This window comes from Equus quagga, chromosome 1 (assembly GCF_021613505.1).
Source record: "Equus quagga isolate Etosha38 chromosome 1, UCLA_HA_Equagga_1.0, whole genome shotgun sequence".
In the NCBI taxonomy this organism is placed as follows: domain Eukaryota; kingdom Metazoa; phylum Chordata; class Mammalia; order Perissodactyla; family Equidae; genus Equus; species Equus quagga.
In genome coordinates, this window is record NC_060267.1 from 72321497 (window position 1) to 72337927 (window position 16431).

The 16431-nt window shown below is 39.0% G+C and overlaps 1 protein-coding gene across 4 annotated transcripts in view; it reads right to left on the reverse strand.

Moving 5' to 3' along the window:
* TMEM245 (transmembrane protein 245) overlaps positions 1 to 16431 on the reverse strand; it is a 91250-nt gene that overhangs the window by 36013 nt on the left and 38806 nt on the right. For all 4 annotated transcript variants that reach the window (XR_006889090.1, XR_006889092.1, XM_046664633.1 and 1 more), the window contains 2 exons: positions 12368 to 12450; positions 6797 to 6887 (listed from right to left, as the gene is read on the reverse strand). Coding sequence is in view for 2 of the 4 variants with exons in the window: in XM_046664633.1 (XP_046520589.1) it covers positions 6797 to 6887; positions 12368 to 12450 (174 nt within the window). In the remaining 2 variants the exon portion in view is untranslated. The remainder of the gene's footprint in view (positions 1 to 6796; positions 6888 to 12367; positions 12451 to 16431) is intronic.

Here is a 16431-nt window from a genome sequence, read left to right on the forward strand (position 1 = left end):
TTTTCAGGCAACAATCCAGTAAAATTAATACAAGCTGGGTCTTTACATTTGTTCCAAACCAAACTAAAACGTTCCAGACCATTTAATTGCCTCTGCCCACACTATGTTTTCTTAAACTCTACTCCTCAATATTCCCAGTAAATTTCCTTGCCTTTCTTAGCTTTTTGCGTTTTTTCTCTCCTCTATTCTTGATTCTCTAAGAGAGTCACTTTAGGTTATAAGGGACTGGTATAAATGGAGCCTTGATTACTGACTTCTCTAAGCTCATCTGCCCAGAGAAAAACCTGTTGCATGTGGCCCAAGTGCCCGTCTATTATACAGAAGTCTCACGTTACATTTATCACTATGATAAGAATTACCACAGAACTTTAAGAAAAATTTTAGAAATTTAGTCACACACACAGTATTCCCTTTGTTTGCTAAGAGATGTCAGGTCTGAGTTATGGCTGATCAAGTCTGGCTTCAGGGCTCGTGGAAATCAAGTGCACTGAGACAAGATAACTCAGAAGAAAGCTATTCATTATAACATCCTATCCCATATTTTATTTATTATTAAAACCAGATGGTAATATTACATCAGACAAACACTGATTCGTAGTCCCACTTCCTTAACACAACTGTTTCCATTTTTCCAGTTCCTCTGCAACTTTCTGCCTATGGCTAGATATAATTTAGAATTTTGTATTTTCTTTTGCATCATAAGCATTTCACCCTTAACCTTCATCTTTATTTTTTGTTTTTTGAGGAAAAGGAAGATTAGCCCTGAGCTAACATCTGCTGCCAATCTTCCTCTTTTTGCTGAGGAAGACTGGCCCTGAGCTAACATCCGTGCTCATCTTCCTCTACTTTGTATGTGGGACGCCTGCCACAGCATGGCTTGCCAAGTGGTGCCATGTCCGCACCTGGGATCCGAACCGGCAAACCCTGGACCCTCGAAGCGGAATGCACGCACTTAACCACTGTACCACCGGGCCGGCCCCCTCATCTTTATTTTTAATGGTTCTATATTAGTTCATTAAGTTTCAATATTATTATTTAACCATTACCCAATCATAGGATATAGAGATGATTCCCAATTTTTATTGTCACAAGTAACCCTGCAATGAATACCCTAATACACAATTTTTTTCTTATTACTAATAGTAAGATAAATGTATAGGAATCAAAGGAAATGAGCATTTTAATGGATCTTGCTATGCACTGCCAAACTGTCTTCTCTAAGAACTGTACCAACTAATACTTTCCAACATTGCATGAATGAACCAATTTTCCCAAAAACTTAAGGACTAACTGATAAATTTTACATAATTTAATAAGTGTGAAATGGTAAAGAATTATTTAAACTTTTCTTCTTTAGTGACGAGAGTGACCATTTTTCATGCTAGTTTCCAATGTGTATTTCCTCTTGTATGGCCTTATTCATACCTTTTGCCCACTTGATGCTGGCCTTAAAGATACCTGAACCAGTTTGTAGACATGTTTAATATAAATACATCTGCCCGATGTCTTCCTTTACATTTACTTGATTTATTCATAAACCAAATATAAACCAGTGAATAGAGTAAAGGCCACTTATCTTTGCATAACATTACACAATTTACAATTGGCTTTCACCTACATTATGTGATCTTTACAACTCTAAGAGTTAGACAGAAAAGGTTTTGTTATCACCTTTGCTCTCTTAAGATGAGAAAACAGATTTAGAAAGGATGTATGACAGGCCCAAGGTCATGCAGCTAAGTGGCAGAGTCAGGATTAAAAGTTCTCAAATATTCTTTCAACTACAGCGTATATAACCCACGAACAAAGAACACCTAACAGTGCAAATTACCCAAAGTAATTAAAAATCATAATTACCTCTAGTCTACTTTCCTCCAGTTACTTTAAATTTGTCTTTTATATATTATAACAGTCAGATACTCCAGGACTTCCCATTACCAATTCTTTCTGTCACTCTATCAGCTTCTGAGATCTCCCTTTAACCAGAAGAGGCCTAAAATGGTTACCGACAGCACCCGGTCCAGGTTGGCCGCGGAGTGGCCTTTATTGCTATAAAGCACTACTTCAAATTGGCATCTTCCTTAGCAGTCTCACTCCCAGAACAACAGAGAAGAACTAAAATATCACAACTATTAAAATAAAGGGGAGGTCAACATAATTGTACAGCACGCTATAAAACACTCTTCTCAAACTCATGGTGCTATCAACCAAAGCAGAACACTACACACCCGGAATACTGTCCTGTGACATTACATACATATTGCAAGTCACAAGGAAGAGTGGGCCAGAGACCACGGAGTCTTAGGGACATATCGCTGCTATAAGAATCATCACTAAAACACACATACCGTTGGTGGTATATAAGATGCTCTTTGTATATGAAAGGCAATAAAGCATTAAGAGCAGTCAAAATGCCATTTGAAAGCTCTATCACTTAAGGCAAATAACCTCATCTATAAAGTGGAGATGCTAAGTTAGCGGGTAATTCTCTCTTCTCACCTTGCTTGAAATCTTGGCAGTGTCTGCCATAGCGGATGATGTCTTTCTTGAAACTTTTTTTTCTCTAGGCCTCTGACAAAGTTTGGTTTTCCTCCTACCTCACAGGCTACTCCTCCTCAGTCTTCTCTGCTGGCTGACTTTGCTGACCTTCAAAAGCTTCAGTGCTCCACGGGTCTATCTTTGATCCTCTTCTAGCTACACTCTCTCCTTAGGCCATATTATGGACTCAACTGTGTCCCCCCCCGCCCCCGCAATATTCGTATGTTGAAGTCCTAACCCCCAGTACCTCAGCATGTGACTGTATTGGAGATAGGATCTTTAAAGAGGTAAATAAGGTAAAATGAGGTCATTAGGGTAGGCCCTAATCCAATGACTAGTGTTCTTATAAAAAGAGATGAGGACACAGCCATACACAGAGGGAGGACCAAGCCAAGGAGAGAGGCCCCAGAAGAAACCATTCCTGCTGACATCTTGATCTTGGACTTCTAGCCTCTAGAATCGTAAGAAAATTAATTTCTGTTGTTTAAGCCACTTGGTCTGTGGTACTTTGTTACGGCAGCCCTAGCAAATTAACACTCAACGAGCAAAATAACATCTCATCCAATCCTGTGGGTACTATATGATGATACTCAAACCTCCATCTATAGCCCAGGTCTCTCCCCTGAGCTCCCGCTATGAATGTCCAATAGCCTTTTTTCGTATCTCTACTTAGATATCAAATAGATATCTTAAACATAATATGCCCCAGACAGAATTACTCATCTATCCGTAACACCTACACCCCACTACCACCTCCAAGTCTTTCCATCTCAGTAAGCGGCACAGCTATCCTCCTAGCTAGACGAACCAAAAACATCCTTCCCTTTCACTCCATGTCCAATCTATGAGTAATTCCTGTCAGAACAACCTCAAAAATATAGCTCAAATATGACCATTTCCCTCAATTTCCACTTCTACAATCCTAGTCTAAACCATCAATATCTCACTTAGACTACTGGAATAATAATCTTTTAAGTGGTCTCTAGGCCTGCTCCATTCTTGCCCACTTCTCCATAAAGCAGCCAAAATGAGCTTTCAATATCCTAAGTCAGATATCTCTTTCTGTTTTAAATCCATATAATGCTTACCTTTGTAACTAAAACAAAATCCCAATGTCTTGTTATGATCTATGGCTTGTCTCATCACCACATTCCCTATTCCAGCCATCTTGGCCTTCTTTCTTTCCATCAGCCAAGACTGTGCCCATCTCAGAGCCTTTGAATTGTCTATGCCCTCAGCCTGAAATATTCTTTTCCCAGACCTTCAGAAATTGCCTCCTTTTCATCATTCAAGTCATAGAGTAAACATCACTTTCTCAGAGACATTCTCTGGCCATCTCAGCAAAAGCATCACCCTGAGACACCCTCTACCACATTACCCTGTTAACTCTGGTCATAGCACTTTTAGATCTGAAATTATTTGTTTACGTGGTTGTTTCCTCTCACCAGAGCGTAAGCTCTAGAAAGCTCCAGAACAGTGGTAACTCCTTCTGGTTTACTGTTTTTCCCCAGCACTTAGAACAGTGCCTGCCATTTTGTAGACTGGCTGTCACTTTCTTCATTCTAGGCACAGGAGAAGCGACAGAGGAAACGCATTCAGTACTTATTCTCTTGCTGTCTTAGGGCAGCATCTCCAGGTACTAGTTTTAAAAAGAGCGTATCAAGCAGAAAGAATAGCTCAAGCAAGGATGTCGAAGGAAAAAAGTAAATTGGATACTGAGAAAACAGCAAACTGGGAGGTCTGAGTAGAATTCAAACAAGGCCTAGAGGACATAGGAGAGAAGGCTGACAAAGTCGGCTGGGGGGCAGACAGACAGGAACCTTCTCTGTTCATTTCTAAACACACCCTAAAAAATTCTTTTCGTTTTCTGAGCATGACATTTTTTCCTAGCCTTGGCCCCTTCTGGACTTTAGCTCTTAGGACCCAATCCTGACATGATTCTTATTTGGATAAGATCTGAGCTTATTAGAAAGCTACCTCTGCAATTATAACGGCTCCTTTTTCTTTTTTTAATAACTTTATTGAGATATAATTCACACACCTTCCAACTTACTCATTTAAATGTAGAATCAATAGTTATTTGGTATATTCAGAACTATGCAACCACTGCCACAATCAATTTTGGAACATTTTCATTACCCCAAAAGGAAACCCACACTCATTAGCAATCACTCCCCCATTTCTCTCCAATCCCCTGTACCCCTGGAAACCACTACTTGACAGTCTATAGATATCTCTCTTCCGGACATTCATATAAATTGATCATACTTACGTGGTCTTTTATGACTGCTGCTTTTACTAAGCATAATGTTTTCGAGGTCCATCCATGTTGTAGAACATATCAGTACTTCATTCCTTTCTATGGCCAAATAATATTCCATTATATGGATATATTCCATTGTATTTATCCATGCATCAGTTGATGGACCTTCAACGGTTGCTTTTAGATATTATCCCCATGTCTTCTAAGTCATGATTACATATATTTTACAACTTTGTTAGCAATGACCATCTCTCTTCAGTTGTCTTCCCTTTTAGAATCTTGAGCAAAAGGTTTCAAACCTATTTTTTCTCTTAAGTGATTTGAAACTCACTTCTTTAAAATCTAAGGCACATTTCCACACCCAAATTCCTTTTTTTACACTTTTCCCAAATAGGTAAGAATTCTAGAATAAAAATCTATTTATCCCAAATAGGAAAAACAAACTGAACACTACGTTTTCAGCAGAATAAGTCAGCCAACATATATCTAGAAGGCTAAAAGTCTTCTGCAATGGCTGAATCTTCCTTCTGTGATAATTCCAAGATCTATATCCATATACTTATCTTCCACTTTTTCAATAAATATTTTCTAGACTTCCATGTGACAGTTGATTAGGTTATCTGGTATAGACCCAAGAAAATCAATAACATGTCTTTCTCTTTTTTTTTTTTTAAAGGTATGCCTTTTTTGGTGAGGAAGATTGGCACTGAGCTAACACCTACTGTCAATTTTCCTTTGTTTTTCCCCCTCTTCAAAGCCCCAGTAAATAGTTGTATATCCCAGGTGTATGTCCTTCTAGTTCTTCTTATGTGGGATGCCGCCTCAGCATGGCTTGATGAGCAGTGCTAGGTCCGTGCCCAGGATCAACTGGCTAACCCTAGGCCACCTAAGCAGAGAGCACAAACTTAACCACTACACCACCGGGCCAGCCCCACATCTTTCTCTTAACTTTTAACTTGACCACAATTCCATCCTTAGGTTAATAGATTACTACACACATTTGTGCATTATAATTTCCAAGATACCTTTTTTTTGTTGAGACTTTGTTTTGAATTTTGAACACAGAATCACAAACTAATACTTTTCTGGGCACACATCTCACTCCAACAAATTCTGTCATTCCCTAGATGATCCTAATGACTTCAATATACTACAACTTCAAATTAGCTTCATTCTCATAGGCAATAGTAGGGGGAAAACATAGCCCAAACTCAAATCATGGAGTCTGATCCTTAACTGAGACAACTGTCTTTTCTCTTTCATTTCCCCTTCACAAAGCTTTAGTCAAGCTAATCTCAAGCACACTCCTGTTTCTACATCTTGGCTCACATAAATATCCTTCTCTTCCTTCTCTTTAGTCATCTAAGACCTATCATTCCTTCAAGCTTTATCTCACCTGCCACAGTGAAGCACTCCCCCCAGTTCCGGGCACGCCCTTCTCGCACACCACAGAAGAGCAAGCAAGGGATGTGGCATTAGTCTTCCATGGGAAACCAAGCTCTGCAACTGACTACATGACCACTCGGCATTTACTGAGCCTTACTGAGTCTGTTTCCTCATCTGTAAAGTGGGCAAAATACTTCAGAAGACTGCAGGTTTCTTGGAAAGATTAAATGAAACCTGTTGGAAACTGCCAAGCACAGTTACCAGCAGGTAATAAAATTTTCTATGTGCTAATACTTTCTTCTTCAAAGCCGAATTTGACCACCCAAGCTTTGGATCACTCTGTCCTAATGCACAAATAATGAATCAGATCCATCCTGAACAAGAAGCAAAGGGCCAGCCTCTCAGATTGTTCAGGCTACCAGCACTATTCAGTATGATCATCCAGAAGGTTTAATTTCACTGTGTTGCTTGTTGACTTGTAGACATAAGCCTATTTCAGATACGGAAATTGTTCTGAACAGAATCTCTACTTATACTTTATCAAAGCAAGAAATCACTTCCAAGGAAGACCTTGCAAAGAGCAAGCCAGAAAGAGAGGCTCTTCCTTACCTTGTGGGTTATCCATTCTCGTCCATACTGATAGACGTTGTTAGCCGCAGAATTAAGGGCTCTTTGGACTACCTGAGCCTCAGGAAGCCAACTAATTTAAATAAAGAAAGAAAAAAGTGAAAAAACTAGAACACTTTTAGTGTACTGCACCAATAACTCTTTGAACTCAATGTATTAAGCAATCAGTAACTGATAAACAGTTGATCAGTCATCAACACAGATACAAATGAATTACTTGCAGGACTCCTGGACTTCCAGGCCTAAGTAGCCTAATTCTCACATCCAGAATTTCTCTTCAAGCTTTCCTTATCTTTTAAACCCACTTTTCCCACAAGCTCCCTTTCATTCTTCTCCACCTGGTTTCTCTGCCCATACATGTCCTGGGTCATATGCCTCATTCAGCACCAGCAGACGTGGCTCTGAGACACTGGGATAGTCAGCATCTGGGATTCCAAATGGTGGTTCTCAAAGTGTGGTCCACGGACCAGCAGCACCAGAATGGCCTGGAAACCTGTTGGAAATGCCAATTCTTGGGCCTAACCCCAGACCTCCCGAAAAAGAAACTGTGGGGCTAGGGCCCAGCAACCTGCACCTTAACAAGCCCTGCAGGAGCTTCTGATGCACACTAACATTTGAGGACCACTGATCTAAGGAAGTGAACTGAGGAAGAAAACAAGAAAATTAAGAGGGTGAATCACTATTTTCAGTTTTTTATCTATTGAAGACCTTTTTCTTTAAGATGTGAGGGACTCCTGAGCAGAGTTCAGCTGTATGAGGAATTGCAGTCTACAGGCTCTACTCCTGGTGTAGAGAGAGGCAGCCTCCCCATTTTCCTGTTAACTAAGTAGCCGTTTGCCTTAATCAATAATATATTACATATGCCCGGTGTTCTCCAAAGGAGAAAATATTTTCATATATTCTTTTTTTTTAAGATTGGCACCTGAGCTAACATGTGTTACCAATCTTTTTTTTCTCTTCTTCTTCTCCCCAAAGCCCCCCAGTACAGAGTTGTATATTCTAGTTGTGAGTGCCTCTGATTGTGCTATGTGGGACGCCACCTCAGCATGGTCTGATGAGTGGTGCCATGTCCGCGCCCAGGATCTGAACTGGCAAAGTCCTGGGCCGCCAAAGTGCAGCACGTGAACTTAACCACTCGGCCACAAGGCCAGCCCCCATATGTTCTCTTAACTGCTCCTGACAATGCTGTATATTAGAGATGTTGACATTCACAAATTTAACAGTCCTGATTTTAACTATTCATGAGTGATGTCAAAAGGCCATGGCAAGCAGTAACCAATTACTTTCCTGGGGCCCAAATATAACATGCTACACAGCTGGCACATGGTAGAGAATCAGATAGGGAGTCAGGCCCAGTGTGCAACCTCCTTGACTCACAGCAGCTTTACGTACTTGTAGTAATTTATACAGTAAATCAGAAGTGATAACTTGCGTGTGTGTGTGTAAAATGATCCCACAGAGAAAGCCAACTGCCACTGATAGTCATGGAAGTAATGATGCCTAGGAAAGTCATGGTCTTTAACCAGAAAAAAAGACATCGTGGACAAATTAAAAAGTGGAATGTCAAATCAGTAACAGTTTGAATCTTTAATATTAACCAGCTCATGCTACACTCCAAACATACTTAAAACGTTTGTGAAGCTTTTTGCAAATTCTCAGCCAGTTCAAATTCTTCTCAGCAAGTAAAACAAAAAATTTTAGAGATGCTTATAAATGTAATAATCTTACAGTATAAGGATATGAACAGGAAATTTGGATCTCTAAATAGAGATGTGATTTGGGAGAAATTAATTAAGTAGCTTTTAAATTACTCCAGTATCTATAGATTTATCAGTGGTTTGAAGGGACTCCTGGATATTTTCAATTATATGGTACTGCACTTTTACGGGGAAAATTCTATCCTGTAGCATTATTCAAAAGTGTGAGGATTCGCAGAAGAACCTGAATAGATCCTGAATGACTAACAAATGTCTATCAGGCCTGACAAGAAGTCTTGCTGGCTGCAGTGAAAATGCTCCACCAACGTACTCATGCAGGTGTCCTAACAGCACTAGATAAGAGGAGCTGTCGTGAGGCCAAGTCAAAGGCCCTGGCTCAGCCCAGACCTCCTCACGATGAGACACGGGGCCAGAAACACCTGAGCAACCTTGGCTGGGATGAACTGGGATGTGCCTTCATCTTAATACCAACCAACGCCTCTAACTGAGCTCCTTCCTTAGGATATTCACTACCTCAGCCAATCACTAGCTTCCCTACTCTCAGTCAAGAGGGATCCCCCAGGAGAAACTAAGTTCCTGCAGTTTGGACTGGCCCACGCTCAGCCTCCTGAGAAAACGTTAATCTCTATCACGGTACGACCTAACAAGAAAACAAGCCACAGTGACAACAACTTAGCTTAGCTTCCTGGGTTCCTCCAAGTAAGGGCAGAGCACGTTCAGTACCATCTCAATGCCATCTCCTAACGAAGGCCCTGAGAATCAACAGGCTTGAGACTACTCAGTAGGAAGTAGAAAATAGGTTCTAGACTATTAGAATTGTTCAAGACAAGAATTAAGGTGTGCTTCAACTTCATCTTCTTTGAAGCTCTGCTAGGATGATTGTACCTTAAGTCTTTCTAATTCATCCAACAGCCCATGAAGCACATCCATGGGAAGTCAAGGTATCTACACAGGGGATATAAAACGTGCACCACGATGGAAGAAAGCACACCTGATCAATTCTTAACTGTATCCCCTCCACCAGGAGCATCTACGTGAATTTCCCACTAGGTCAACCGCCATCTTCATGACGGGAATCCACTGAGTACTGAGATTTGCAAGAAACCATTACTATTAATTCATGGCCACCCTCACTAATCCGCTGCAAAAGAATCAGACCTTCCATGAATCACCAAAGTCTAAACAGCTTTTGAAAACCTTCCTACATGGAATTTAAGACTCAGCAATAAAAAGGAACAAACCATTGATAAATACCACATCTTCGATGGACTTCAAGGGACTTATGCGAAGTGAAAAAAGCCAATCTCATAAGGCTGCATACTCTCTGATTCAATTTATCTATCTTTATTGAAACACCATCATAGATATGGAGAACAGATTATTGGTAAGGAAGGGTTAGGGATAAGCTGAAGGAGGAGGTAGAGGGTAGGTGTGGCTGTAAAGAGGTGGCCTGAGGAGTCTTGTGGTGATGGAAGACTTCTGAACCTTGACGGTGTTGAGAGCTCACAGGAAGCCACACATATGATAAAACTGCAGAGAACACACACATACACACACACGACTGCAGGTAGAACTAGTGAAATCTGAAGGTCTGTGTATTGAACCGATGTCAATTCCCTGGTTTTGTTACTGTACTACAGTTACGCAAGATGACGATATTGGAGGAAGTGCAGTGAAGAGCCCATGGGGTTTCTCTGTACACTTCTCTGCAACTCCTTGTAAGTCTATAATTATTTAAAAATTCAAAACAAAAGAAAGACCCCCACCTTTCTACAACTACCCTGATCTGGGGCTACTCATACTGTGTGTGCCTTTAATACGCTAGCAGAGATAGTGCTACCACAACTGAAAACCAGTACACAAGGGCTCCGGACTCGTTTCACTAAAGCATGATCGTGAAAGAAAAGGAGGTCTTCAGACATTAAGGCTGCCATTTTTAACTTCACTCTAGATCCCTCTCCTGAACTGCACACCAACATAGCCAATGACCTACTGGATTTCTGCTTAGATTTACCACAGACACTTCAAACTCAACAGGTAAAAAAGTAAATCAACTATTTTTTCCCTCCAAATCTGCTCCTCTCTTCCCTATATAGGTAAATCCACCATTATTCCACTAACTTCCAAAGCTGGAACATGCGTCATGCTAGATTTCTTCAGCCTATATCCAATTAACCACCAACTAACCCCACTAAGATCTTACCAATGGGCCCGTCCTGTTCACCCCCACTACAAGTGTCCACAATGCAGGGCTTCATCACCTCTCACCTGGTTTATTCTGGCCTTTAACTAGTCAAAAGGCTCAACTCTTGTACCCCTTCCGCCTTTTCTCCTCAGTGCAGAGGGAAAGACTGCTCTAGAATAAAATCTGTTTATGCCCCTTCTGTTCTTATATCCTTAGTCAAGATAATGAACATATTTATTACTCTCAAGTTTCCTTGTGCTCCTTTGTGCTCTCCCCTGGAGCTCACCCCTAGCCACACACAACCGCTGATCTTTCTGTCACTATAGATCAGTTTTCATTTTCTAGAACTTTACATAAATGGAATCATATCCCATGGACTCTTTTTTGCCTGTCTTCTTTCACTCAGCATAATTATTGTGAGATTCATTCATGTGGCTGCCAGTACTGATAGCTCACTTTTATTTAATGCTAAGTATTATTCCATTGTATGGATATATCACAATTTGTAACTACCAAGAAATAATGAGGACAAGCACTTTGAGTATGCTCTGGTTAAAGGAGATAAGTGGGCAGAAAAATATTTTGAAAGAAATCCCTTTAAAAATATTCAAATATGATTCTAAACCAAGTTCAAGTAAAGAAATGTCCTAACTAGCTTTTATATAATGAAGTAAAGTTGAGTCAAAGGAGAAAACTAAGTTAAATCTCAATTTTCAATCCTAAAACTGGCAGAGTATTTCCTAACATAAATTACTGACTACCTTTGCATTAGTAAAAAAATGGAAGCTATGTAATTTGTCCTCAAGCTCAATCAGGTGAACAGCGTAGCTCAGCGAACATTCCCCACAGGGACAGAAAACGCTTCTCACGGAAGCCAAATTAAACAAGTACACAAAGAGATCTTCTAAGACAGAGATCAGCAAATTTTTTCTGTAAAGGGCCAGAGAGTAAATATTTTAGGCTTTTGGGGTCATATAATCTGTGTCACAACTACTCAATTCTGTCTGCCCTTGCAACCCCAAAACAGCTATAAACAATATGTAAATGAATGGGGGTGAATGTGTTCCAATAAAACTGTATTTAAAAAACAGGTGGCTACATTTGGTCCTGGGCCATTTTGCCAACCCTGACTCCAAAATGATACAACATGGGAATACGTCAAGAATTATACAGAAACTTGAGGAACAACATGGCATGTTGGCAAGTTCCCTTTACTTGATCAGAAACACTGGGCGTGAATGCTGACTCTGCCCCTGGGGGATTACGATTTCAAGTTCCTCAACCTTTGATGCTGTTTCCTCAGCTGTGAAACAGGGATAATTTCTTCACCCTACCACACACAGTCACTGTGAGGAAGACAGGTCACACTGCAGGTGAAAGTGCTTTGTACGTTATACACATGTTGTAAACTGCAAATCTCAATTCAAATACAAGGTATCATTTACCACAGATTGCTCCCCAACTCTTAAGCACTCCCCCCGCCTCCCACATTACATGCAATTCTTATGCAAAAACAACAACATTCATCAAAGCTTTGGCAAACCCTATCTCTCCTCCTCCAAGGTAGCTGCATCAATGAAGACCACTTCATGCAAACGGATACTGAACCTAGGTCATTTATCTCTGTTTTTATCAAAATAGTATTCTTACTTTGCCCACTCAGGGTGATTTGCTAGAGTCTCATTAATCAAATTGCTTGTGACTTCAATCATGTGTACACTCTCTTGATGCACCTGTATTACAGATAAGGAAAGAAAAAAAATCTCAATTAAAAAAAATCCAATTTAACATTTATTTTTCTAGACTATCACTGAAATAATGCTGTTAGAGTCAAATAATTTCACATCTTAGTTGCAATTAATTTAAAAACTTGCACTGAACAGCTGCTATAGATAATATTCTATGACACACATAATGGGAAATAAAACATACATAATAGGTACCTGGCTTCAAGAAGCTCAACAACTTACTTAAGGAAAAATATATGTAACTAGATACATACAAATACATATACACACAACACATATATATTTAGTTCACATATAAAAGTGTGTGCGTGTATATATACTATATAGTATATGTATACATATCTTGTGTATGTATATACATATGTAAGCAACAACAACACTACATGAGCTTATAGAATTATTAGGCAATGTAAGACATACAAGCAAATAAGCAACTGAGTAAGGTTTCTGAGTAAAAAAAGCCAACTGAAACTGCTTAGAATTTACCTTGCCCAATAACCAACAAAATGAGGGAGATAAAAAAGTAACAAGCCAATGTCAGGAAACATGCTCTATACAATTTTACTATGTTCAAATTTATCAAACATATTGAGCATATGGTTTATCTTGGTGAGTATTCCACATTTACTTGAAAAGAGCAAGATTCTGCTGTTGTCAGTCAGGCCAAACTGACTCTTTTTCAAGGCTTTTATATCTTCACTAATTTTCTATCTACCTATTCTCTCAATTATTGCAAGAGGAGTATTACTGACTTCCTAACTATAATCAGTGATTTGTCTATTTCTCCTTTTAATTCTGAATATTTTGCTTCATATATTTTAGAGCTCTATTGTTAGAACATACACATTTATAATAGTTATACCTTACTGCAGTATAAACTTTTATCATTACGAAAAAAAGTCCTTGTCTCTGGTAGTATTTCTTGTTATAACTACGTTGCCTCACATTAACATACTCACTCTACATCTCTCTTGTGTACAGTTTGCATGGTTTATCTTTTTTCATCCTTTTACCATCAATCTTTTTATGTCTTTGAATTTCAAGTGAATCTCTTATAAAGACCATGGAACTTGCTTCTTTATATCCAGTCTGGAAATCTCTGCCTTTTCATTGTCTAATTGCCTTCCATTTAATATAAGCACTGACATGACTGAATTCAAGTCTGCCTTTTTGCTATTTGCTTTCTATCTGTCTCATCTCTATAGTTCCTCTTTTATTGCCTTTTATGTTAAGCAATTTTTTAAGTATAAACCCTTTTAAAAATCTTTTTGGGCTGGCCTGGTGGCATAGTGGTTAAGTTTGCATGCTCCACTTCAGTGGCCCGGGGTTCACGATTTCGGATCCTGGATGCAGACCTGTACACCACTCATCAAGCCATGCTGTGGTGGCATCCCACATACGAAACAGAGGGGGATCGGCACAGATGTCAGCTCAGTAACAATCTTTCTCAAGCAAAAAGAGGAAGACTGGCAACAGATGTTAGCTCAGGGCCAATCTTTCTGACCAAAAAAAAAAAAATTTTCATTTTGAAATTTCAGTTGCAGAAAACTTTTTTAATTGAGATCACAGTCATTTATAACACTGAAATTTCAGTTGTACATTGTTATTTGTCAGTCACCATATATATATGTGCAGCTTTACCTCTTTGCCCATCCCCCCACCCACTTCCCCCTGGTAACTACTAATCTGTTCTCTTTGTCCATGTATTTATTTATCTTCCACACATGAGTGAAATCACATGGTGTTTGTCTTTCTCTGTCTGGTTTATTTTGTTTAACCTAACACCCTCAAAGTCCATCCACCTTGTTGCAAATGGGATGATTTTGTCTTTTTTATGGCTGAGTAGTATTCCATGGTATATATACACACCACATCTTCTCCATCCAGTCATCAGTCATTGGGCACTTGGGTTGCTTCTACATCTTGGCTATTGTGAATAGTGCTGCAACGAACATAAGGGTGCATAAGTCTCTTTGAGTTGTTGATTTCAAGTTCTTTGGATAAATACCCAGTCGTGGGATAGCTGGGTCATATGGTATTTCTATTTTTAATTTTTTGAGAAATCTTTATACTGTTTTCCATTGTAGCTGCACCAGTTTGCATTCCTACCAGGAGTTACAGGGGTTCCCTATTCTCCACATCCTTTCCAACATTTGATGTTTTTTGTCTTGGCAATTATAGCCATCCTAACAGGTGTAAGGCGATATCTCATTGTACTTTTGATTTGCATTTCCCTGATGATTGGTGATATTGAACAACTTTTCACTCACCTGTTGGCCATCAGTATACCTTCTTTCAAAAAATGTCTGTTCATAACCTCTGCCCATTTTTTGATCAGGTTGTTTTTGTTGTTGTTGTTGAGTTGTACGAGTTCTTTACATATTTGGGAGATGAACCCCTTGCTAGATATATGATTTGCAAATATTTTCTCCCAGTTGCTGGGTTGTTTTTTCATTTTATTCATGGTCTCCTTTGCCTTGCAGAAGCTCTTTAGTCTGATGAAGTCTTATTTGTTTGTTTTTTCTTTTATTTCCCTTGCCTGAGTAGACATGGTATTCAAAAAGATCCTCCTAAGACCGATGTCAGAGTGTACTCCCTATATTTTCTTCTAGGAGTTTTATGGTTTCATATCTTACCTTCAAGTCTCTAATTCATTTTGAGTTAATGTTCATGTATGGTGAAATATAATGGTCTACTTTCATTCTTTTGCATGTGGTTGTCCAGTTTTCTCAACATCATTTATTCAAGAGTCTTTCCTTTTTCCATTGTATGTTCTTAGCTCCTTTGTCGAAGATTAGCTGTCCGTAAATGTGTGGTTTTATTTCTGGATTTTCAATTCTGTTCCACTGGTCCGTGTGTCTTTTTTTGCACCAGTACCATGCTGTTTTGATCACTATAGCTTTGTAGCATATTTTGAAGTCAGGGATTATGATGCCTCCAGCTTTGTTCTTTTTTCTCAGGATTGCTTTAGCTATTTTGGGTCTTTTCTTGCCTCATATGAATTTTAGGATTCTTTATTCTATTTCTGCAAAAAATGTCACTGGGATCCTGATTGGGATTGCATTGTATCTGTAGATTGCCTTAGGTAATATGGACATTTTAACCATGTTTATTCTTCCAATTCATGTGCATGGAATATCTTTCCATTTTTTTAATGTCACCATCGATTTCTTTCAATAATGTCTTATAGTTCTTATTATATAGGTCTTTCACCTCCTTGGTTAAATTTATTCCTAGATATTTCATTCTTTTTATTGTGATTGTAAGTGGGATATTCTCGAGTTCTCTTTAATTTGTTATTAGAGTATAGAAATGCAACTAATTTTTGTAAGTTGATTTTGTACCCTGTAATTTTGCTGTAGTTGTTATTTCTACTAGTTTTCCAATGGACTCTTTACGATTTTCTATATAAAAAACCATGTTGTCTGCAAACAGCAAGAGTTTCACTTTTTCCTTGCCAATTTGGACACCTTTTATTTCTTTCTCTTGCCTAATTGCTTTGCCCAAAACCTCCAGCACTATGTTGAATAAGAGTGGTAAGAGTGGGCACCCTTGTCTTGATCCTGTTCTCAAAGGATAGCTTTCAGTTTTTTCCCCATTGAGTATGATGTTGGCTGTGGGTTTGCCATATATGGCCTTTATTATATTGAGATACTTTCCTTCTATACCCATTGTATTGAGTTTTTATCATAAATGGATATTGGATCTTGTCAAATGCTTTATCTGCATCTATTAGGATGACCATGAGGTTTTTAGTCTTCATTTTGATAATATGATGTATCATATTGACTGATTTGCAGATGTTGAACCATTCCTGCGTCCCTGGTATAAATTCCATTTGATCATGGTGTACAACCCTTTTAATGTATTGCTGTATTTGGTTTGCCAATATTATGTTGAGGATGTTTGCATCTATGTTCTTCAGCAATACTGGCCTACAATTTTTCCTTCTTCATGTTGTCGTTG